Source organism: Ursus americanus, chromosome 16, assembly GCF_024610735.1.
Source record: "Ursus americanus isolate L20-20 chromosome 16, mUrsAme1.1.p, whole genome shotgun sequence".
NCBI lineage: Eukaryota > Metazoa > Chordata > Mammalia > Carnivora > Ursidae > Ursus > Ursus americanus.
This window is the reverse complement of record NC_142142.1, coordinates 4,690,309-4,714,869: the sequence shown is the minus strand read 5'-3', so window position 1 is coordinate 4,714,869 and position 24,561 is coordinate 4,690,309. Positions and strand designations below refer to the sequence as shown.

Below are 24,561 nucleotides of genomic sequence, written 5' to 3'. Positions count from 1 at the left end.
ATGGCCACATTCAACTTGAGCAGCTTCAAGCCGGGCCCACTCATCCTACTGGGAATCCCAGGGCTGGAGGAATTCCATGTCTGGATAGGGATCCTCTTCTTTATTATCTACCTTGTGGCCTTTGCAGGCAACGGCGTCCTTCTCTACCTTATTTCCGTGGAGCGCAGCCTTCATGAGCCCATGTTCTTTTTCCTCTCCATGCTGGCTGCTACAGATATCATCCTGTCTAATACGTGTGTACCCAAAGCACTCAGCATCTTCTGGCTAGGTCCTCAGGAAATCACCTTTCCTGCGTGCCTTACTCAGATGTTCTTTCTCCACTACAGCTTTGCTATGGATTCTGCCATTCTGCTGGCTATGGCATTTGATCGCTATGTTGCTATTTGCTTCCCCCTAAGATATACCACTATTCTCACCCGCCAGATTATCACTAAGATTGTAATGGCTACTGTCAGCAGGAGCTTTTGTATCATCTTCCCATGTGTGTTCCTATTAAAGCGACTGCCTTTTTGCCAAACACTCATCATCCCGCACACATACTGTGAGCACATAGGTGTTGCCCAACTCGCCTGTGCGGACATCTCCATCAACATCTGGTATGGCTTTGCTGTACCTGTAATGACTGTAACATCAGACCTGATCCTTATTGGCATCTCCTACACTCTCATCCTTCGTGCTATCTTTAACCTTCCATCCCGAGATGCCCGCCAGAAAGCCCTCAACACGTGTGGGTCCCATGTTTGTGTGATTCTTATATTCTATACGCCAGCCCTGTTCTCTGTCCTCACCCACCGTTTTGGTCACAATATTCCTCGCTCCTTCCACATACTGGCTGCCAACCTCTATGTAGCCATCCCTCCTGCACTCAACCCAATCGTCTATGGGGTGAAGACAAAGCAGATCCGGCAAAAAATCATCTTATCCTTCTTCCCTAAAGGGAACCAGTGACATGAGACTGAGAGCTTGGGAAAGGAAACAGGTAACTTTGTTGACTTTGGAATGCATTTCATTTTTTTACAGCTAAAATATCTACAATGGTGATTTAAATGCATATGAAATGCTAAAACTCCTCCATGTGTTGGAGGAATCAGTAAGACAAGGTAAGGAGGTAGATGTCAAGAAAGGCAACAAAAAAAAGTTGAAGAAGATATGTCTGCTTGAAAAGATAGATCAGAGGGAAATTTCTATTTCATTTTAAAATAGATTTCCAAGACTTATGGGATAGAATATTGATCGTATATAACGTGGATAAAAAAAATAGAATATTATTCTTAATTAACAGCTTAAAAGAGATGACTGAAAGTCTAACAATTTGAGATATCTTTGTGATACTTTCCAGATGAAAGTTGGTAAAGCTAACAGCAAATGATAACCCTCCTTAGGAATCATCCAGGAAGATTAATCATCTAAAAGCATGGTTCTCAAACATTGATGAGTATCAAAATCATCTGGGGAATGTGGTAGAAAGGCAAAGTCCCAGATTCTATCCTACTTCAGTGGGCCTCTGTGAACAGTTCTCTAGGTGATTCTGATACCTAAGAAATCTTGGATCCTTTCAAATCAGAAAAGTCCTGGTCCTTTGAAATACCCATAGACTTGGTTCTTCTAGTAATTTCCTGGGCTTGGAAGTAACATAGCTCTCTTTTATGCTCCCCATAACTGCCTTTTGCTTAGTACTGTATCAGTGATCCATCTTAAAATTCCATAACTGCAAATATTATATCATCAAAACATATTATCAGTTATCTCTACTTATTGTAGTCTTTGAAGGATTTCACTTCTGTCACAAAAAATTCTTGTCATGACTGTTGGTGATTTTAATGAACAAAGAGATGACCCATGAGTAACTTTGTGTGATATTCTCTAAAGATAGCCACAGTACTATATTCCATCTCCCATGCTTTTCTGCAATGTGAACTTGCTATTCCCACATTACAGTTGGAGTCTAATTCCACTTATCTTGAATCTGTGTTAAACATAGGGGTTCCTTGATAAATAGAATTCAGTGAAAGTGACATTCTGAGCCTTCTGAGGTTAGACCACAGAAATCGTTGCAGCTTCCACTTGGATCTCTTGAAATGATTGATCTTGGTATGCTCTCTCTTGGAACCCAAATACTGAGCTACAAGTATCCCAAGCAGATGGAGAAGCCATGTCCAAATATTCTGGTGGACGACCCCAGTAGAGACCCCAGCCAACAGGCCGCAACAACTACCAGTCATGGTGGTAAGGTATCTTGAGTCTTCAGGTATCTGTAGGCTCAATGGGCATCTCTCTGTAATGTATGAGAGACTCAAAGAGAGAACTACCCAACCATTCGAAGCTAAGTCATAAACCACAAGAAGTAATAATTCGCTGTTTTAAACTAATAAACTTGGGGATGGTTAGTTATGCAGCAATAGAGAAATGATGCAGAAATTGGTAACAGAAAGTGGGGTGCTTGTGTAGCAAAAACCTAAAACATGCCGCATTGGCTTTGTCATAGGCAGCAAGCAAAAGCTGAAAAGGCCTTGAAGAAGCTGTTGACGTCAAAGACAGTGAGAAATTATTGTTCGAGGCTGGAGGACATATAGGTCCAGGTGGTTGTAGGAAGTTTGAAATACCTGGAATACTTGGAAAGCAGAAAAATACCTAATTGCCATTTGGTCAAGGAGATTTTGAAGCAGAGTACTGAAAATATCAACATTATTTTTATGCCACAGATGGTAAAGTACAGAAAGATATAAACTAAAGTGAAATTATTCAGTGTTCAAGCATAGCTTAGAGTAAATACAAAGGAGTCACGGCTGGCTGAAATCAAATAAAAAAGAAATCTACACCCCCAGCCTCTCCAAATGACAAAAGACTCTCGAAAGAAAAAACAAAAAACAAAAAACAAAACCTGTACTCAGGGTGTAATATTATCTCTAGGATGAGACTATAAAATCCGTTGCTAAGAGTAAAGAAATATTTAAGGGTATGCCTAATTAATCTTTGCAATTAGACGAAGAAGCTTCTAGGAATCTTAAGGATATTTTCCCAGAGAACCGTAATTCTCAGGCAAAATCAGACAGGGGACAGACTAGAAGATATTTGTGGTATGATTTTTGTCTAATGGAATGAACCCTAAAGGATTCATAAAGAACCAAAATTTTTAAGAGAAATGTACAGAGGTGAGCACCATCAGTTTCGACTAAAAGGGACAGAGTTAATGCAAAATGAAAAGGCAACTTTGGGTCTCCAACTTCATTAAGCAAAAAGCAGATGAAGAAAAGTACTCAGATGTAAACACAGGGCACTACTCAATGGGAAGCAAAGATGACACAGAATATAAAGCCAATTGACCAGAGGTTAGACAAAAGCCATGGAAAATCATTCGCAGGGAGAGGATTGGGTCCTTATTAAGAAACCGGTGGTATTCATCTTTGGCTGGATTTTAGAAACTATAATGGACTAGTGACTGTACTATGACTCTCCCAATATTTTACGTATGAGTACCAATTGCAGCTCTCCATTCAGCATCACCAGAGTGTGCTGGCTGTGTAGACGGCAGATTTCTTTCTCATTTCTTTACTTCACAGGTCTTCAGATTGAAAGGAACTGCATTCAGGGATCTGCATACAAGGAACTGAACCGAAGGAGGCTTACTCACACTTCATCCTGATTTAGGGGCTGAGATCCTGGACTTTGAACTAGTCCCATAACGGGAATGAGACCTTAGGATTTTAGGGAAGAGGTGAATGTATTTTGTTTTTATTTTTGTTTTGTTTTGTGAATGTTTTTGTATGTAAAAGGAGATCTGTGTTATTATGACCTAGGGTGTACTGTTGCAGGTTTTAAGATGGCCAAAACAATATCATGCATCCATGCTACCATACTGTGAAAATCCCAGACCGCATGGACAGTTCATGTGCTTAACGGCCTGGCTGAGCTACTGGTAGCAGCCAGAATTAATTGCATCAGCTGCTTAGAAGTAACCACAGCTCCTTCCCATTCTGACTGTGGCCACCTGAGAGAAAGAGAGGAGAGACCCCAAATGACAGCTGCCCGTGTGATCCCAGGGGATCTACAGAATCATGAGATAATAATACATTATTTGAAACCACTACTTTTGGGGGTAGTTTGTTATGCAATAATAAATAATTGGAACAATTAGACTCTCAGTACTCTGAATTTTTCTCTAAAGATCTTGACCATCCTACCTCATTTAATTCCTTAGAAACACCTTAGAACTTGTGTTTCCACAAATACATGCAAATTATGGACCCTGGGAAATAAACTGAGGGCCTCAGAGGGGAGGGGGGTGGGGGAATGGGATAGACCGGTGATGGGTAGTAAGGAGGGTACTTATTGCATGGTGCACTGGGTGTTATACACAACTAATGAATCATCGAACTTTACATCAGAAACCAGGGATGTACTGTATGGTGACTAACATAAAATTATTATTAAAAAATACATGCAAATTATTCATAATCTAAATTTTAGGCATTCAGTTCCTGATCCATCACTTTCTATTTTCACTTTCTCTTGAATCCCAGTCCAATAATCTCTTTACTTCTTCAATGCATTTATAATAAATTGATCTTATTACCTTTTCATGTTTCCTCATTTTCTCCTTTTTCCCTCCTCTTTACCGGCATTAATTTTATGATTCATTCTTAGAATTACTGTTGAATACAAATTATTTCTCTCCTTTCACCCGCCTTCCTTTTGTAACACACACACACACACACACACACTTCAGTATACTTGTCCAACAACTTTTTTCTAAATCTAACTGCCCACTCTATGTCTGTAGCTATGGGATAAAAATTGTAAATATGCTGATTCACCTTATTTTAAATTTAGCATTGCTAAACTAAGAATGTTTCTAGTTACAAAGAGACCACAACAATTTCATAATGATAGGGAAACATAATTTCACTTACACAACAGATATAAATTGGAATTTCCCAGGACAAGCTGGCATACATAGCTCCTAAGTTTTAATTCATGGCAGTTATACCACATTTCTCTATTTATTTATTTTCATACACATTTTGTTTTTTGTTTTGTTTTGTTTTGTTTTGTTTTGGGGTTGTTGGTTTTTTTGCCGCCTCAGACCCTAAGGTCTCCCAGCAAGTAGCTGCTCCCTTGGGCTGAGTGAGTGCCTTGGGCAGTTTTCTGGCTCTACGTGCTGTTTGGTCCTGCCAACTTTCGATACCTGGAGTTATGGAATCTCAATGACCCAGAGCCTCCCAGGCCCCACCTGATCCCAGACAGAGTGCCAAGCACAGCCGTCCTATTTAATTCTGCTAAGGAGCCTATGAATCAAGTACTATTATTATCCCCATTTTATAGATGAGAAAACTGATACCCAGGGTGGGTATCACTTTGCCCAAATTCACACAGCTAGAAAATGGTGGAGCTGGGATTTTAACCCACACAATCTAGCCTCAAAGTCCACAAGGTCAATGTGGAGAAATTCAGGTTAAGCTGAGTGATGATTGTTTTCTTGAACGCAGGTAACATGTGGTATTGAATTAGGAACCAAAGGAAGACATGGAAAATCTAACTCAAGGTACATCTCTTCCAATCTATCCTCATCCATGTCACCTCCTTCCTCCCTGAATTTCCCTCCCCAATCATTTTTTTTAAAGATTTTATTTATTTATTTGACAGAGAGAGACAGCCAGCGAGAGAGGGAACACAAGCAGGGGGAGTGGGAGAGGAAGAAGCAGGCTCCCAGCGGAGGAGCCTGTTGCGGGGCTCGATCCCATAACGCCAGGATCACGCCCTGAGCCGAAGGCAGACGCTTAACGACTGCGCCACCCAGGCGCCCTTCCCTCCCCAATCATTTAACATAATTTGGCTACATGTTTTTGTTGGTTTGGTTTGGTTTGGTTTAGTTTGGTTTGGTTTGGTTTGAGAGCTGGGCAGGTATTAACTTGCTGTAGGATAGTGATGACACTTCTCCTGACTTAAAAAAATGTCCAGCCTTTATGAGAAGACTCTGATATAACTGGCGTGTTTCCCCAGGGATCTTATTTGCAAATTCACCTCTCCTTTTAGCAGCTGGGAGCTTTGATGCTCTGAGCCACACCGCAGCCTCCCTGGGTCAAAAAACCTTCAGAAGGTGGTGATAAATGAGACCAGCTCATACATCCAGGAGCTATGTTACTTGTGATGGATCAAGATTTCTCCAGTATGGCTAACCCTCAAGGCTGGGGTGAATGTTAAATAGATGAAATGGACAAAAAATAAGGTTGAGGACAGTTCTGTAAAGCCAGGAGGAGCGGTATGGGAAGATACAGAGAGATGACAATTATACAAAGATATTGATGTCCTTGGCCACTCTGGAGATCATATCAGATCGTCCCCTGACTCCATTATAAGAGGTACAATTCCTTGAATTCCTGTTTGCATAGCCTGATTGCATATCAAAATGTATCATCAAGAACGCCTTCTTTTCTTTGCTCTTCGGTCCTTTATGCTGCAGTTAGAGATTTTAGTCTGTTGGTATTTTCCTTATGGGCTCAAGGCAAGCCAGTGAAATAAATCTCTGGGAACAGCCTTTCTTAAAGCAATGATGAATTCAGAATTTCTTGATAATAGCTGCATTTAGTTCTCACTCATATCACCTTGGCAGGAGTAAATCTATCATCTATCTATCCTCTATCAATTAGAGAATAACCTTGTGCTTGAGTACCTAAATTCCTCATAGTGCCCCCACAAAGCCTAGGGGATCAGCAAACTCATTTGATTTCCACCCTCACCAGGGTCCAAGTACAGCTGGCACCCTTTCCATCAAGTTGTCTAATTCTTTCCAGTAATTTCACATGCAGGAAACTTAGAAGCCCACCAAACCAGGAATCTCTGCTCCAGTACCTCCAGGTTCTATTGTCTTTTCCGGGGCAAAACCAGATGACTGTCTTATTGAACAGCCTAATAGAAGTTCTTCCTTTAACTCAAATAAGATACACATTTTTCTTCATCTTTACCATCTCTTAGTGGCAGCACAGAACATGCTCGTTCCTGTTGTACTGAAGGATCCCAAGTATCACAATTGTTTCTTGGTCCCAAAGGGAGATTAATGAGGGGAACTCAATGACATTATCATATTGATGGGATTAGGATCATTGAGGAGCAATTTTATCCCCGATCTTGTGAGAGTCCACCAAACCCAGCTGACTGAGAAGTGGTCTTGGATATCTCTGAAGATCTTAATTTACAAGTGGATGAAATCACAGTACCTTCACCCTTGGATTACAGACTCAATAAAAGCCAATATGTCTTTCAACTTGAGGAACTGAAAGACGTTTCTTCTTCTGAGAGGCAAGTACACAGTTAGACCAATGCACTCTGAGATTGCAAAAGTGTGAGAAATATCTGTATTATAATACATGCTTATTAAATTACAGAAACTGTATTATGTTTTACATGATTTTTCTCAAGTCCCTGACAACCTTATGAAGTAAGAATTATCATCTGAATTTTATATTAGGAAACCGAGAACAGAAGGGAATAAGACAATTAGCAAGTCACTGCAATCAGGCCAGATTTTGAACCCAGGCAGTCTGAATTTAGTCTCTGACCTCTTATTTTCCAGACCACATAAAGAAGGTGACAATCCTAGGAAGTGAGTTGCACAAGAGATGTTTGAAGCATTTGAGGAAGACTCACATTTGGAGACTAAGTTTTATTTCCTTTGTGAAGCTTTCTCTGAATAAGAACTGACTTATGTATCTTTTCTTCATTGCATACATCAACATAACATTTCCACATGTATATTGGAGATGACTTGATTAATTATGTCTTCTCATTAGCAAGACTAATGTGTCATGGAACATGCGTATTCTTACTATTTAGTATATACAGAACACCTGGAAGAGTCTGGTACATAGTAGACTATCAATAATGTGCTTTTTGACAAAGTAATAAAATGAAAGAGCAATTTTAGAAAAGATATTAACTTCATAAAATTGAAAACCCAAGACACTGAAGAGGCATGAATAGTGCTTGTCTGATGTGGATTATTTGCAGATATTGATTTAAGGAAAGAAGAAATACTCTCAGACTCAGAGGGTCTGAAATTGAACATGGGTGCCTCAAGAAAGCATAGACTGTCTGCCATTAGAGTATAGGCAACTTCCAGGTGACCACTTTTCAGGATATCACATTTGGGAGCCAAGCACCATAAAATTATTGAACTATACATGCTTTGTAATTTATTTCCTAAATAGATGAAAGATTATATTTCATTAATTTAACTATTGTTTAAAAACCACAGGTATTCCCTGGATAGAAGTAAATAATATTTATACTTTCCAAGATGGACATTGAAATATTTATAGTCACTTGCTGTTATAACTCGATTATTGGATTTTTAAGGACATAAAAAAATTATAATAGAATTGTAGTAAATTCCATTTTATGGTTAAAAAGTTAAGCAAAATAATAATTTCGCTAGTAATTAAAACTTGTAATAATATTATAACCTATGTGATTTGTAGCTATAGGAATTCGTAGTATGAAGTAGTAAACTTGCAGTAGCATAGGAGAAATGCATATTGCAATTAATAAAACAAATAAAATTAGTTGGTCTTTTAATAATACAGTTGGACATGAATATGGGATTGAAGGAAGGCTATTCTTTTTAATTATTATAGAATTTTTTGATCTTATTTTACTTCTTTCCACATTCTAAAATTCTTTCAAGGGGAGGACAATTGGATGAACTTAATGTTAATGTCCCTTCTAAAAGAGATAGTCTTTGAGTCCCAAACACTGGACTTCAGGAAGGTAGGAAAAATGACTCTGACTTCACCTACAAGGATCTCTCAAGGCACAGTGGCTCCAGGGAAAGATCCCTCTCTTACTCTTTTCTGCTTGGCTATTTTCATAATCTCAATCCATAGCCCAGTCACTGCCAAAACCCTTCCCTGATTTAATTCACGTGTGAGCCCCTGGTCTCTGACTTTCTACTTCCCTTCCCATGGCATGCTGCACTTGAAGACTTTGGGGACCACATGCCTGTGAGGCTCCTGGCCTGACCAGTCATATCAGGGCTTATACAAAACAGATTAAGGCAGATTTGTTTTACAATTCAACTAAATCATATGGCCAATCAAGAAAACAAAGTTATTATAGATGTAGATTAGATTAGACTACAAATGTATTGAAGAGCTAAATAGGAGCACACCTGGAGTATATTGAGTGAAAAGAACATGATGGGGATCATAGATCTGGTGAGAAAAGATCTTGTCTGATCCAAAGAAACACCATTTTTCAACTGTGGTCACTTACAAAAGTCTGTTAAAAAATTCATTTGCTGTGTTCCATCTTTTGTCCATTTACCTGTTAAATGTTATTTTTTGGTCTTATGTATATAAGGCATTAATGCCAGTTGTAGAAAAAAATGTGACTCACATTTGATAGTGTAATGGGGCAAGAGACATACACATCATCAGAAAGCAGTTTATATTTCCTAAGGGAGGTATGCTGAAGATGGGTATGTCTGTCTCACCACAGCAGCAGGAATCATAGAAGGGCTCCATAGAGGGGGACATAATTATGTGGGTTTTGAATGACTATTAAATAGCAGTCTGCCGGGTGACCAATGGGAATAGCTATTCTGTGCCCTCAAAAAGCAGCATATGAAAAAGCATGCAGATGTGATAAAGCATGCTTTTGGACATTTCAAAACACTTGGATATGGCTGGAACATGAAGTACGTGGTGGAGTGGGATGGTAAACAATCTGAGATAGGCGGGCAAGAGTGAAAGCAAGAAGAGCTTTGCAAGCCATATCAAGATCCTAGCAGGAAATGGAGCTCACAGATACATTAGGAACATTCGGGGCAGTGTAATACAGAAACCATTCTCAAAGATGTGGGTAAGGGTAGGGAAGCCACAAGTGCTTGTGAAGTTCCTGGATTAGTGACAACAGGCACTGTTATCCTCCCTTGGACTGAAGGGAAAAGAGGAGGACACCGTTACAAGAAGAAGCCAAAGCCAGAGGATATTTACAGAGAGATAAAGCCAGCTTGCAGCAACCCTGTGGGGGAGGGAGCTGAAGGAATAAATCCCTCACCTGCCTTTAATCCTCTGTTGGTGTTTCCTATTGTCAAATCCAATCAGAAGTGAGAGAGCAGGAAATCTCTGGTTGTAGTTCAGCGTCCAAGGACCCAGGTCATGATGGGAAGTGGTGGAAGGTAGGTCAGAGGAGGGTAATACAAGGGATTCTGAGCAGCATACACTAAGAAAGTTTATATTTGTGTTATTGTTGATGAATTTCACATGATAGAATATTTCTTTAGCTATGTAAAGTCTTCACTGGAAGATGGAAATCCTAGAAGTAGTCATATTGGTTACAAAGCTATTTTAATACCCTAGGCAAGAAATGAGGAAGGCATGAATTGGAGTAGAATTGGTGGGCATGAAAGAGAGGCAAGAAACTGAATGATTACGTGGGAGGAATAAATGACATTTAGGACGATTCATCTCATTTTCTAACCACTTTCAGGAAGATAAAGCTGTGTGTTCTCTTCATTATTATGTTTTCTGCATCAGTCACCAATGACACTGCCTTCCATCCTTCCACATTTATTCTACTTGGAATCCCTGGGATGCAAGACCAGCACGTGTGGGCTGCCATCCCCTTCTGCTCCATGTATATCCTTGCTCTCGTTGGCAATGGCACCATCCTCTCCATCATCATGACAGACAGAACTCTGCATGAGCCAATGTACCTCTTCCTGTGCCTACTTTCTATCACTGACCTGGTTCTCTGTTCTACCACCTTGCCCAAAATGCTAACAATCTTCTGGCTTAAGTCCCACATAATTTCCTACCATGGCTGTCTCACACAGATGTTCTTTGTTCACACTGTTTTTGCCACGGAGTCGGCTATTCTACTGGCCATGGCTTTTGACCGCTATGTGGCTATCTGCCGTCCGCTTCACTATACATCTATCCTCAATGCCACAGTGATTGGGAAGATTGGTCTGGCATGTGTGGTCCGTGGCCTCCTCTTTGTTTTCCCCTTTGTCATCCTCATCGAACGCTTACCCTTCTGTGGCCATCATATCATCCCCCACACCTACTGTGAGCACATGGGCATTGCCAAGCTGGCTTGTGCCAGCATCAAGCCCAACACCATTTATGGTCTCACTGTGGCACTTGCAGTCACTGGCATGGATGTGGTCCTCATCGCCACCTCCTATGGCCTGATCCTGCGGGCTGTGCTGTGCCTGCCCTCCAAAGATGCCCAATTCCGAGCATTTAGCACTTGTGGGGCCCACATCTGTGTGATTCTTGTTTTCTACGTTCCTGCCTTTTTTTCTTTTTTCACCCACTGCTTCGGCCAACAAGTCCCTCCTCATGTCCACATTGTACTTGCAAATCTCTATCTCCTTGTGCCCCCTGTTCTCAACCCCCTGGTCTATGGCATTAATACCAAACAGATCCGCCTGAGAATATTAGGCTTTTTTATGGGAAGGAGGTAGCTGGACTCTCGGCATACCCCAAGGACCGATGGGAACAGTTGTAACTAATCTGGCACCTTGCTTGGACTAGAGGTTTCTGTTTCTGCTAATTCTGATAAGGCAGTATCATGTATTATCTGAAACTCTTTGAAGTACTTAGAACAACATTTATACCTGCTAAATCTACAGAATACTATTTTCCTGTGAGGCTATTATGTGGCTCGTTAATAGACCTGTAGGTTTTGAATCTTTGTAGGAAAACATCAGGAGGCACTGTAGTAGTACTTTTAACAGTAAGAGCCAGCAAGTTACTCTATGTTCAGAAAACCCAGTGCTGGACATTGTCCACAATAGCTAAATCATGGAAGGAGCCAAGATGTCCTTCAACAGATGACTGGATTAAGAAGTTGTGGTCCATATATATATATAATGGAATATTACTCAGCCATCAAAAAGAACGATTTCTCAACATTTGTTGCAACATGGACGGCACTGGAGGAGATAATGCTAAGTGAAATAAGTCAAGCAGAGAAAGACAATTATCATATGATTTCTCTCATCTATGGAACATAAGAACTAGGGAGATCGGTAGGGGAAGAAAGGGATAAAGAAAGAGGGGGTAATCAGAAGGGGGAATGAAGCATGAGAGACTATGGAGTATGAGAAACAAACTGAGGGCTTCAGAGGGGTGGGGGTGGGGGAATGGGATAGGCTGGTGATGGGTAGTAAGGAGGGCACATATTGCATGGTGCACTGGGCGTTATACGCAACTAATGAATCATGGAACTTTACATCAAAAACCAGGGATGTACTGTATGGTGACTAACATAATATAATAAAAAAATATTATTATAAAAGAAAACCCAGTGCTGGAAAGAGGAAAAGTGATCAGAAAAGATCTACTCCTTTATAACTTCAAGAAATTGAGAATAACACACACACATTGATTGATTGACTGCCTGCATTTTCTTAGACCAAGAGTGCAGTAAGAGTGTCAACCCTAGATGAGAGATGGGCTGAGGCAGCCCAGGATCCTCTGGATCTGGCATTAGATTTAAACAGATGGAGATGACTGCTAAGTGACTCTTTGTAAGAAGTCTGGAAGCACAAGTATCCACGGGAAAGCCATAACTCAAGTTTCTCAAGGAATTGCTTCAAAAAATGACACTTTGTAGGTAATATATTCACTTAATTTCTGATGATCTTTGCATTTTTCTCTGATATTCTCTCAGCAATGAACTTTACATTTACATGTAACTGATTTTTATGGGCCACTGTGGAGGTAATCTGACCTTTTGTTTGCCTCATTTAGTCAACATTTTGGGCATATACAAATTCCCGGGACGCAGAGTTTCCTGCTAATGCTAGCCAGGATAGCCCAGGCTAGTCAGAGCTGACAAGTAGCTCTCTCCAAACAGCAGGCCTTTAGCACAGGCTTACCTTCCACAGGAGCTGGGGTGTTTGTTTGTGCATACCTTGAAAGGGATGAAGGCAAGTAACCAGTCTACCCTCATACACAATACATCAGTCTTCTCCGGAGCCACTTTGTCCCCGTATATTGTCTTTGTCCAGAAATTCTCCATCTTCTAAGGCATTGTGCCACTTTTCAACTTCAGTATCCATATCTTTCTTTTTCTAAGGTCTGAGATTCAACTTACAAAGACTTGAAATAATTTCTACTGTGATGTTTGAAGCCTAAGGGTCATATAAGCAGAGATAAAAAATATTTTTTATTGTGCTATTATAAAATATATCACATAAAATTCGCCTTTCAAACCAGTATGTTGTATAACCATCAGCACTATGTATTTCCAAATATTTTGTCACCACAAATAGAAACTTTACAACCGTTAAGCAATAACTCTCCATTCCTACCTCTACCCAGTCTTTGGACATCTCTAATCTACTAACAAAAACAACAACAATAGCAAAAATGGGGCTTTTGCAAGAACTTTAGAAAGACTGTTTATTTATTTACACTTTCAGTTGAACATTCATTCAGAAGTATATGTTGAAGATCAACCATGTAATGGGTACAATAGGCATTGAATTTCACAGGTGAAGAAGACACAGTGTGTGGCTTGAGGAAATTTACACTCTAGGGAGAGAGGAAGCAAAGTAATACAACAGAATAAGGGATTTGCAGTGACAAGGTGTAAAAGATACTATTAAAGAGGAACATACGACATTAAGATAATTCTATTTTTTTCTTACAATGAAATAACCATTAATTTATGATCCATCCTAATACTAGGCCCTCTTTCCATTGGACTGAGGTAAAAAGGTACGACCTGTCTGTATCTTGGTTTTAATCTTATCATGGTTCCCATGCCAAATAACTAAGCCATCTCTATAAAAAAATTTACCAAAAAGTAATTGTAATAAGGTGCTTCCTATATTTTGGGAAAAGGACAATTAAGTAACTGTGATGACTATCTCCTGGTTGAAAATTATTAAAACCAATTCAAGACTGGTAAAACACACTGAACTAAGATAATATGGAAGATTAATTAATAAAATTAATAAAAGAGAAGATCTCAAGAATTAACCTTGGTTTATTTTCTTGTCTAGAGGCTGGACACTCTGTGTCATCATCTGATAATCAGAAAATTTGGGGTGAGCTTTGCCCTCCAAGGGTTGTCTACTTCTGGAGGATTCTTCCAATATGTGGATTCCTTAATAATTTTCATTAGAAAAGGGACAGTGTTAGCTGGAAACATGTATTCAAGGATCAATTCCTTGGGGCTTCACTGCTGTGCTGGTTATTTATGGTACCTGAGAAGTCTTCTCTAGTGAGGATCAGAGTAATCTTTTTTTGACGATGTTTCCAAAATATCCTATCTCTTCTTTTAAGATTGTATGGTAGAGGGTAAATAGGTGGCTGGTATGGGAAGGTACTCCTTATCTGTTGGTTACAATCCTAAATAGCTACAGTCAGTTTATCATCTTAACTAGTGTTACCAAAATGGAAGAGAATGGAATTCCCAACTGATACATAACACACAATTAACTTTTAAAGATTTTTAATCTGTGCCTACCCTTTTAGTATCACATAAGTATCCTATTAGTAAGAATGAATTATGGACAGTAAAGATATTAACAAATGTTCAAGGTTCTTGTTTATTCCATGATGTATGTTACTAACACATTCTTTGTATCTTTAAATATAAAAATGAATATGTTTTATCTAATCTAAAAAGTGAACAATCATCAAAAAGTTTATCTTAATATGGATAATGAGAGAGCTCTCACAATAGAATTAAAATTTGGAGAATGCAAATCATAAAAGACTCTTAACCAGAGGGAACAAACTGAGGGTTGTTGGAGCGGAGGTGGGGAGGATGGGGTAACTGATGATGGGCATTAAGGAGGGCACTTGCCGTGATGAGTACTGGGTGTTATATGCAACCGATGAATCACTAAATTCTACCCCTGATACTAATAATACACTATACGGGAACTAAATTAAATACAAATTTAAAAAATTTAAAAAAAGAGAATGCAAAACAAACCTAATTATTTCTATTAGGCTTTTTAAAAAAGTATGCAAGCAACCAGAAGCTTCACACTTCAACACTTCCAGAAAACAACTCTCAACCATCTGAGTAATAAGGAAAATGCAATGAAAACCACTTAAAAAAACACCATTCAGATTGACAAAATTAAAACAAAAATCAAATAACACTAAGAATTAGTGATGATATAAAGAAATAGGAGCATTTATTCATTGCTAGTGGGATACTAACCATGAATCAACCACTTCCTGGATCAATTTATAATATTTAGTAAAATTAGAGCTATGCATATCCTATAACCCAGAAACTTCACAAATACAAGCCCTAGAGGCACAACACACAGTGAATAAGGTAAACTTACATAAGAATGTTAACAACATTAGAATGATAATAATTGTTAACCAACTAAATGTTTATCAACGAATATTGAATTATATGGATTTTCTTCATTCAAATAAATCTACGAATTATATGTGGTATTGTTGAAAACAGACCTCCATGCTTCAGAGCCAAAATATAACACAAAGACAGAGTTTGGGGTAAAGAGGATAACAGCTTTATTGCTTTGCTGGGCAAAGGACACTACAACAGGCCATGACCTTCAAGAAACTGTAAGTCTGCATAGAGGAAAGGGCTAGGGAATTTTACAGGGAAATGCAGGATCTAGCTGGTTTTGAAAGGGATCGTGTACTTGCTGTCAGCCTCCTTTGTCATGTCTAATGATGATACAATTCATCTCTGAAGGGGAAGGGAAATAAGTACCACAGGAACCAGCTACACAGGCAAATCTTACAATGTTTGTAACATTTTCTTCTTAATCTACATTGTGAATATATGATATAGTCTACGTTATTCTTTATAACCTTTGTGTATCCAAAATACATTAAAATAAAGAACTTAGACATTAGTAGACATGAAAATATCCTGAGTCATGTGACATACTAAGATTTATTTATTTCTATATAATTATATTATCTATTGTCTATCTTTTCCCCACTGTGTTTAGATATTGTCTGTATGTGTACTTGGGCATTTCTATTGATGCTATTTTGTTGAAGTAAGCTTTTTCTGTACCATAGCCTCATTGTTTGCAACACTTTACAATAAAATTTAATTTCTAGAAGGGTAATATCCCCTCTGTTATATCACTATTATTTTCAGATATTTGTTCTTCCATTTGAATTTCAGAATTTTCTAAGAAGAATGAATCATTGAAATTTGTTTAGATTGGCTCTGATTTATGAATTCATTGAAGAAGAAGGCATAGCCTTCAAATATAGTTACGTTTCTGGTTTTTATGAATGCAAGAAAACAAACCACGTAAGATCTCACAAACAGGGACACAGAATTTGTTCATATTTAAAGAATTTATTTATGGGCTTATTCATTCCCTTATTCATTTATTTGACTCCTATTATCTGCCCGCTATGTGACAAACGTGATGCTATTTAGGGTACAGTATTTGGGGAGAGATCAGACCAGAACTATTCTCCCTGAGTAGTGTGACTATTCAAAGAGCAAGTTTCAAACTTGCGACTGAGAGGTCACAGATTCTGGGCAATACTACGGCACTTGAGAGAACATTGGGGAAAGAAGCTAAAAGAAAAGATTCTTTAGAAATTGTATGCAGGGAGTTCTCAGGATCATGAATGTAAAACTGAGACAGAAAGGCTAAGAGAAAAGGAGTCTTGCTGGTTCCTCCCTGTCATTATTATCCATCAGGCTCTGTCTGAGGCAGAGAGAAAAGAAGGACTGAGGCCAGGATTTTGGCATGGTACTAGAACCAGCTTCCTATAGGGGAAGCTGTGCAGATGTGTCTATGAGCAGATGCGTACCTGATTGCCTATTTTGTTGGTGATTCTTTCTGTTGATATATAGATTGTGTCAGGCCCTTCATCTGCTACTCCTTCCCTCGGCCATTGCTTCCCTCCTGCTGACACCTGACTCAGAACAGACTCTCTACAGGTCCTGTTTGTAAACAGAACTTGCATTACATCATGATTTAGAATCTGGCCCTCTGAGTCCCATTCCTGAAATGACTTTGCATGATTTTGACAGTGTTGGGTGTTGGTTTGTGCATTCTGCACTGGACAGGGCAGAATTTTTTTTTTTAAGATTTTATTTATTTATTTGACAGAGACAGCCAGCGAGAGAGGGAACACAAGCAGGGGGTATGGGAGAGGAAGAAGCAGGCTCCCAGCAGAGAAGCCTGACGTGGGGCTCCATCCCAGAACGCTGGGATCACGCCCTTAGCCGAAGACAGACGCTTAACGACCGCGCCACCCAGGCGCCCCGGCAGAATTTTTTTGACAAACTTTCTTCTTCTGAACTAATGAAAAGAAATAGGGCCACATCTGGCCCCAAAATTGAGGGGATGTTGGAAGATGAGAGGTGGGATTGCAGAATATACCTTGGTGGGGGGGGGAGAGAGAATGTCTAGGGTAAGACATTGGCCAGGGAAACAAGATAAAGTATCTGGAGGATGCTAAGGATAGATGGAACTAGATCTGCTAATAGCATTTTATCAGGGTCCCAACAACAGGGGCTGTACCTCTGATGCCTTCAGGAGCGTGACTACCCCAGCCAAAGAGTAAGGCCCTACTGGGCTCCCACACCTACACAATTTGGGAAAGAGGCTTTGGGGATGCAAGCTTCCAGGCCCTAATCTGGTTCCAGATTCAGCTTTAACGTCACCCTCTCTCTAGAAGCTCGTCCATGACGGCCAGAGACTGCAACATGCCCAGAACCCCTAGAGTCAACCAGCCCCATCTCCTTGAGAGCTCAGGGAAACCTCCAGGGTCAAATTTGCACATAATAGCAGTGGCACCTCCTTGTGTATTTGGGGAAGGAGGGAGTGGCAAAGAGGTAATTCTGGACACCTGGGGGGCCTTTCCTTAGGTGACTTAAAGGGCCATACCAGGACTTCTGGGTGCCCAAGAGTGAGGAGTGAGGACATGCAGGGCCCTGAGTATGCGGTCCAGGAGCCATATGGTTGTGCATGTACATACAGCTACAGACAGCTGTCCACACTCAGACACACACGTGTGAAGAAGTTTTCCAGGCCCAGCTTCCCACACTCTGACTCACATTCAGGTGAGTGTATCCTGGTGAGGTGAGGGTCCTAGTCTCAACTGCCCAGAATCCTGTCATCTGCTCTATTTGGTCCTCATTGAACAGTTGTCATCAAGGGTCCCTCTAAGTCCCTTATGAGCGGCAAATGTGTATCCTTCAAGGTTTGGTGAACAATTCTGTTGTAAACATTTAACCTATCGTATTTCTGAAAAGCTCTTTTGCTGACCTATTTCATCTTCTGTTTACTGAGAGTGGTATTGAATATTCTGTCATTATTCAATTTATAACTATCCATTTTTGACTCATAGCCTTCAAGTTCCGTTCTTAAAGAGGATACCCGTTGAAATATTCACATATTAGTTATAAACGTAAAGACATGTTCTATTTGTGAACAATGATTAAGAGCATCGTTAATAAAAATATTACAAATGAATATATTCTGTTTGATATTAATGTTGTAAGATCACATTACTATTACTGGACTACCACAGTATGTTATATACTGAGGCATATAATATTCGACTATGATATGTGATATATATCACCTTGATTTCAGAACAATTTTTGTGTATCTTATCGTTCCCCCCTTTTGTTTTCTACTTTGAAACCCATGATTCTTTTCAGTTTGAGGCTCATGAAGGTTTTTATTGTTCTTCTCAGGAACTGCACCAGGGTGTCCCCATGACCGCTTGCAATGCCTCCCTGGGTCATCCTCCTTTCCTCATTCTCCAAGGCATTCCTGGGATGGAGGACAAACATAGATGGATCTCTATCCCCTTCTCTTCCATGTACTTCGTCACCATCCTTGGGAACTGCACCATCATCTTCATCATCTGCACAGAGCGCTCCCTGCATAAGCCCATGTTCCTTCTCCTCTGCATGTTGGCCCTCACAGACCTGGGCATGTCCACTACCACCATTCCCAAGGTGCTGTGCATCTTCTGGTTTGGCCAAAATGAGATCAGCTTTGTGGGCTGCCTGGTCCAAATGTTCTTCATCCACTCCATATCTGCCTTGCAGTCTGCCATCCTGATGACCATGGCCTTTGACCGCTATGTGGCCATCTGTGAGCCCCTACGCTATGCCACCATCCTTTCCAATAGTCGCATTGGGCTCATCGGCATACTGAGTGTAGTGAGAGCCATCCTTTTCATTCTGCCCATGCCTGTCCTTCTCCAGAAGATGCCTTTTCATGCAAATCATGTCATCCCGACCACCTATTGTGAGCACATGGCTGTGGTGAAGATGGTGTGTGTGGATACCACAGTCAACCGGATATATGGTCTGGTGGTGGCCTTGTTGGTTGCAGGGCTAGACATCTCAGCCATTGCCTCCTCTTATGTGCTTATCATCCGGGCTGTCCTGCGACTTTCTTCGAAGGAAGCCCACCACAAAGCAGTGAACACCTGCACCGCACACATCTGTGTCATGCTTATCTCTTATACTCCCTCACTGTTCTCTTTCCTCACTCACCGCTTTGGCAGGGGAATTCCACCGCATGTGCACACCATTCTTGGAAACCTCTACTTCCTTGTACCTCCAACGCTCAATCCTATTATTTATGCGGTGAAAACCAAGGAGTTTCGGGACAAACTGACCAAATATGGCTGCTGGACGAAGGAGCCCATGACCGTTGCCCGTGGTCAGAAGCCTGTCTGATCAACCAGCCCTGGTGGGTGAGGTGGACGAGGAAAACATGCTAAGTGGAGGCAATTTCTGGGCAAATTGGCTAGTGGCGGAAATGTGTCAGACTGTCGGATTGACTGCCGAAATCCTGCACAGAGAGGCGAAGGGACAGGAGATCTTGTCCAGTAACTCCAAAGGAAAAGTATCATCTCTTTTGAAATGAAAGTAATGATATAGTCTCTCCACAGTTGACATGGTAGTTGACCAAATAATGTGTTTCTAAAGCACTTTGGACAAAAATACACCCTAGGTGCCTGTGAAATAAGGTGGAATGTGTCCTATCCAGGCAACATAAAGCAAATAAGGACTTGCCCGCCAACTCGCATGCAGTACCAAGGTGTGCTGGCTGTGAGTGTGCGTTTGTAGTTGGGTGTTTAAGGGGAAGTGGGAGGTGTCGATTGGGGACAGTGAGGAGGGACACGGAAAGTACAAGATAGTATTTATAGTGATTATGTTATTTTCTCTGCTGGCTGGCCTTACCTTTGGGTAGAAGACTTTGTTGTTTCCATGAAGAACCAAGGAATATGCACAGGAGACATCATCTGTAACACTCAGAGACATTTCAGAGGAAAAGGAAAAAAGGGAAGCTCCTGAGCTTTAAGGTTTATAAGCATTTGACCTAATTTTGTACTTGTTCAAACTCCCAGAGTCACCTCTCCTGTTCCTCTCAAGTATTTCACTGTTTGGCAAGATTCTCGTACAAGGAGACCTTCTGAGAATGTCCTGTTAATGGTTTTAGTTGTACAAGTCTGTTTTATACTGGAACTCGTTGATCGTAGCCCTCTGGAAGGCAATTTCTGTGGGTGCCCGGGAAGAAGTCCTGAACAGGTACTCAGGGCCGCGTGGAGCTGAGATCCTGTGCCCCAATGTGGGAATTCGTTACAGTACGAGGATATTCGTTCTTGCTCTAGAGAATTAATGTGATGTGACGGCATGTATTAGAGGTTGCATGGAGCTTGAAAGCAGAAGGTTCTAGCATGGTCATCATATTGTGGAACTCATATATGAGCAAAATTTAGTCAATAAGATGTCTACCCTCAATGCCACATGGCCACTATGTAGATGGAAGTCTTACAATACTTCAACCAGAGGGAAATGAATGAAACTACTTCAGAGTGTTGTGCCTGCTGTCAGAAATAATAATAAACGTTTCCAGTAGCCTGAACAGTTCAATAACAAGGACTGAGGAAGGTAGAATACTTCAGAGCTTGATATAAGGGGCACACCCTTCAGGGGAAAAAATGAGGAGGGAGTAGGAAGTGCCCTTTCTATGAATGGAAGAAATGGGAGCAGGGAGTGAGGAGCAGGGTCCTCCCTGGCTGAATATTGTACCAACGTCAGACATCGAATCCTCCACAAAGCATAGACACAGTTGACACCGAAACAAAACCCCAAGCACAAGGTTTTATGATTAATAATTTAATAGACAAATAAGTAGCAGAGTGTCTGAGTAGCTTGGATAGCAGGAGGCTTAGGTTTTCTGAGATCTGAGAGTGATTTACTTTTCATCTGATTTGAATGGCTTTCGGGTACAGAAGGGAGTCCACATGCTGTAAAATTTTCCGTTCTTTTTTTTTTTTTTTTTTTTTGAGATCTGTTCTGTCAACAGGAGAAGTGTTTCTTTGTTTTACTGAAACCCTGGGCTAAAATTTTATTAAGTCCTGAACACAATACACTTGGGAGAATGTGTGGGGAACACGGGCAGTAGCAGCTGACTCTGGGACAACTTGGGGAACAAGAAAATCAGAGAAGCCACAGAAAGGAAGCCTGGCTGTGTCAGCCTTTCTCGCTGGGTTTTTTTCTTTCTTCACAAGTGGTACTACTTTGTGGTTGATTGTTCTTACTGCGGGATGAGCTTGATTTCTCTCCTGTGGCCTTGCTGGAAATGTGACAGAGGACACTCATGTTAACTGACCTATGTCACCTCTATAGAATGATACTTAGCCAGGAAAAACTAGAAAAATGATTCTATGTTTGATATTTTAGTCACGTATAAATCACTTTCTACTTTCAATCATGTATTTGGAATGTGAATAAAGGCCGGTTTACTTCACTTTCCTTATATCCTTATATTTGGAGAACTTGAACCTGGGGATGTCCTAACCACGAAATAAGTAAATTATAATATTTCTATGAATGATTATTTAATGGTTTTATAATAACGTCTTTCTTATGAACTCTGAGGGAGGCAACACCTCTCACTGAAGTCTGAGGTACTGGGGCAGAAGCCCTGGAGTTTTCACCACTGGGGAGCGTATGCTGGGTGTGCCAGAAAGCAGGGCCTAAGACAAAAGCTTGAATACAGGGGTGTTATTTAGAAAAGTGATCACAGGGGTCGGGTGTGCAAAACAGGTGGAGTGAAACCCGAAGAGGAAAAGCCAATGCAGGGAATTTTTATCCAGTGGCACAGGACTAGTGAGGCCTGGTGTCCAGCTCTGCCAGGACCAGCTGCAGAGTCTTAGGAAATGCATTTCAGAACTGTCATCCCCAAGAGCTGAGAGGGTTTTACCCAGTGGCTCCTGTGGAGCTCAGGGCTCCTCTGCTCTCAACCCCAGTAATTCGGGGTTGTATAGGCATGACTGCAGAGCTCTTGGCTGGGCTGTCCCATGCCATGGAGTTGGAGAAGTCCCATGCCAAGGAGCTCCAGGCACCAGGTGTGACCTGATGTCCACTATCTGGTTGCACCTGCCCGGAACTGGTCACAGCACCAGTGGCTGAAGAGGAAGTGGGACCAAGGGCATTAGGAAGTGACATGGGGCTTATCTCCTGAAACAGTTCACACGCTTGAGGCCTCACATGAAGCCTGAGGATTGACTTTGAGATTAACAGGGAGCTCACATCTTGAGCCCATCCAACAGAATTATTATCTGAATTTTCTAACTTTTAGTAATAAGATCATCTATCTTTTTTATGATAACTCAGTTTCCACAGTTACAGCTAACTCAGGCAACCTGAGCAGATATTCCCTAAAAATAATCCTTAAAAATATTTTAAAGAGCTCTGAAAAAGAGTGTCTAATGATGTGCATGCTTCTCCTCAATCCTTATTTTTCTCCAAGTTTTCTTTTTCACACAGAATGAAATAAGAATGTTGTTTATGCTTGCTCTCCCAATTTCCGTTGTTGCTGTTAAAATAATACCTGCACTCGGAAAGGCAATCGAATGTGGTAGGATACACTATAGGATATAAAATTGTCCATCTACTTCCACGTGATGTCACTTCGCAAAGTCAATCACTTAGACATTGTTATGTGTACTCGTAATTGCCTTGCATATTAAAATATTAATGCATAAATACAATTATCTGGATATAGTTCCCTTTCTCACAATGCTGACTCTCCCATCCATATTCCCAGACACTTACTTAGCTTTGATCTTTTACTCGCAGTTGTTTTTTTGTTTTGTTTTGATTTTGATTTTCTTTCTCTGCTGTTCCCAGTTACGAGTTAGCTTTCCTGCCCCTTGACGTGGGCCAATTGTCAGTCATATTCTTTGTTTTTGTTTTTGTTTTGGTTCATTTATTTCTGGATGTTTCTACTTTGTTTCTTTGGTAAATCACACTTTCCTACTCATGAGCAGTCTCCTCCGACACAAATGTCATGAAACGACCCAGGAATAGAGACAGATGAAGCTGGCAGAGCCCCTCCTTTGGTCACCCTGTCCCCCCATCACTGTCCGGGACTTCTGAGAAAGACCATGCTTCTTCTCTCGCTGCAGGGCTCCTTTTCCTGTAGTGCTTTCTACGTTTTCCTTCGTTGTGAACTTGGCCATAGTGAGCTCATGCTCTATTTTGATGGAGGTGAAAGCACCACTACCAGGCTCTCCTGAGTGCCTTCCGTGGGTGTGCAGGAACGTGGGCATTTGTGGGAACCTTGGTCATTTTCTTCATTCTTATCTGAAGTGTCCAATGTAGCTTTGTGAGCTTGTTTACTTTGTACTTTTTAAATTTATATTCAGTTAGCTGACATACAGTACATCTTTAATTTCTAATGTAGTGGTCAGTGATTGATCAGTTGTGCATAACACCCAGTGCTCATCACATCATGTGCTCTCTTTAATGCCCATCACCCAGTTATTCCATCTCCCCACCCAACTCTCCTTCCTCAACGCACCGTTTGTTTCCCAGAGTCAGAAGTCTCTCATGGTTTGTCTCCATCTCTAATTTCTTCCCATCCAGTTTCCCTCCCTTTCCCTATGACCCTTTGTGCTATTCCTTATATTCTACATAGGAGTGAAACCGTATAATTGTCTTTCTCTGATTGACTTATTTCAGTTAGCATAATACCCTCCAGTTCCATCTACATTGATGTGAATGGTAGCTATTCATCCTTTCTGATGGCTGAGCAATATTCCATTGTATATATGGACCACATCTTCTTTATCCATTCATATGTTGAAGGACATCTCGGATCCTTCCACAGTTTGGCTATTGTGGACATGCTGCTATGAATATTGGGGTGCAGGTGCCCCTTCTTTTCACTACGTATGTATCTTTGGGGTAAATACCCAGTAGTACAAATGCTGGGTTGTAGGGTAGCTCTATTTTTAACTTCTTGAGGAACTTCCATACTGTTTTCCAGAATGGCTAGACTAGCTTGCATTCCCACCAAGAGTGTAAGAGCATTCCCCGTTCTCCACATCCTCGCCAACGTCTGTTGTTCTGTCTTGTTAATTTTAGCCATTCTGATGGGTGTAAGGTGGTATCTCATTGTGGTTTTTATTTGTATTTCCCTGATAACTAGTGATGTGGAATGTTTTTTCATATGTCTGTTGGCCATTTGTATCTTCTTTGGAGAAGTGTCTGTTCGTATTTTCTGCCCATTCCTTGACTGGATTATTTGTT

The 24,561-nt window shown here is 40.7% G+C and overlaps 3 protein-coding genes across 3 annotated transcripts; all 3 read left to right on the top strand.

Moving 5' to 3' along the window:
* Positions 1-948, top strand: LOC123782694 (olfactory receptor 52H1-like). The gene has a single exon (XM_045782966.2). The coding sequence runs from the start codon at positions 1-3 to the stop codon at positions 946-948; it is 948 nt and encodes a 315-aa protein (XP_045638922.2).
* Positions 949-10,516: 9,568 nt separating this feature from the next.
* On the top strand, positions 10,517-11,467 carry LOC123782661 (olfactory receptor 52D1-like). Its single transcript, XM_045782912.2, has one exon. The coding sequence runs from the start codon at positions 10,517-10,519 to the stop codon at positions 11,465-11,467; it is 951 nt and encodes a 316-aa protein (XP_045638868.2).
* Positions 11,468-18,714: 7,247 nt separating this feature from the next.
* Positions 18,715-19,692, top strand: LOC123782707 (olfactory receptor 52P1-like). The gene has a single exon (XM_045782980.2). It carries the CDS (start codon positions 18,715-18,717, stop codon positions 19,690-19,692), a length of 978 nt encoding a protein of 325 aa, XP_045638936.2.
* Positions 19,693-24,561: the final 4,869 nt, after the last annotated feature.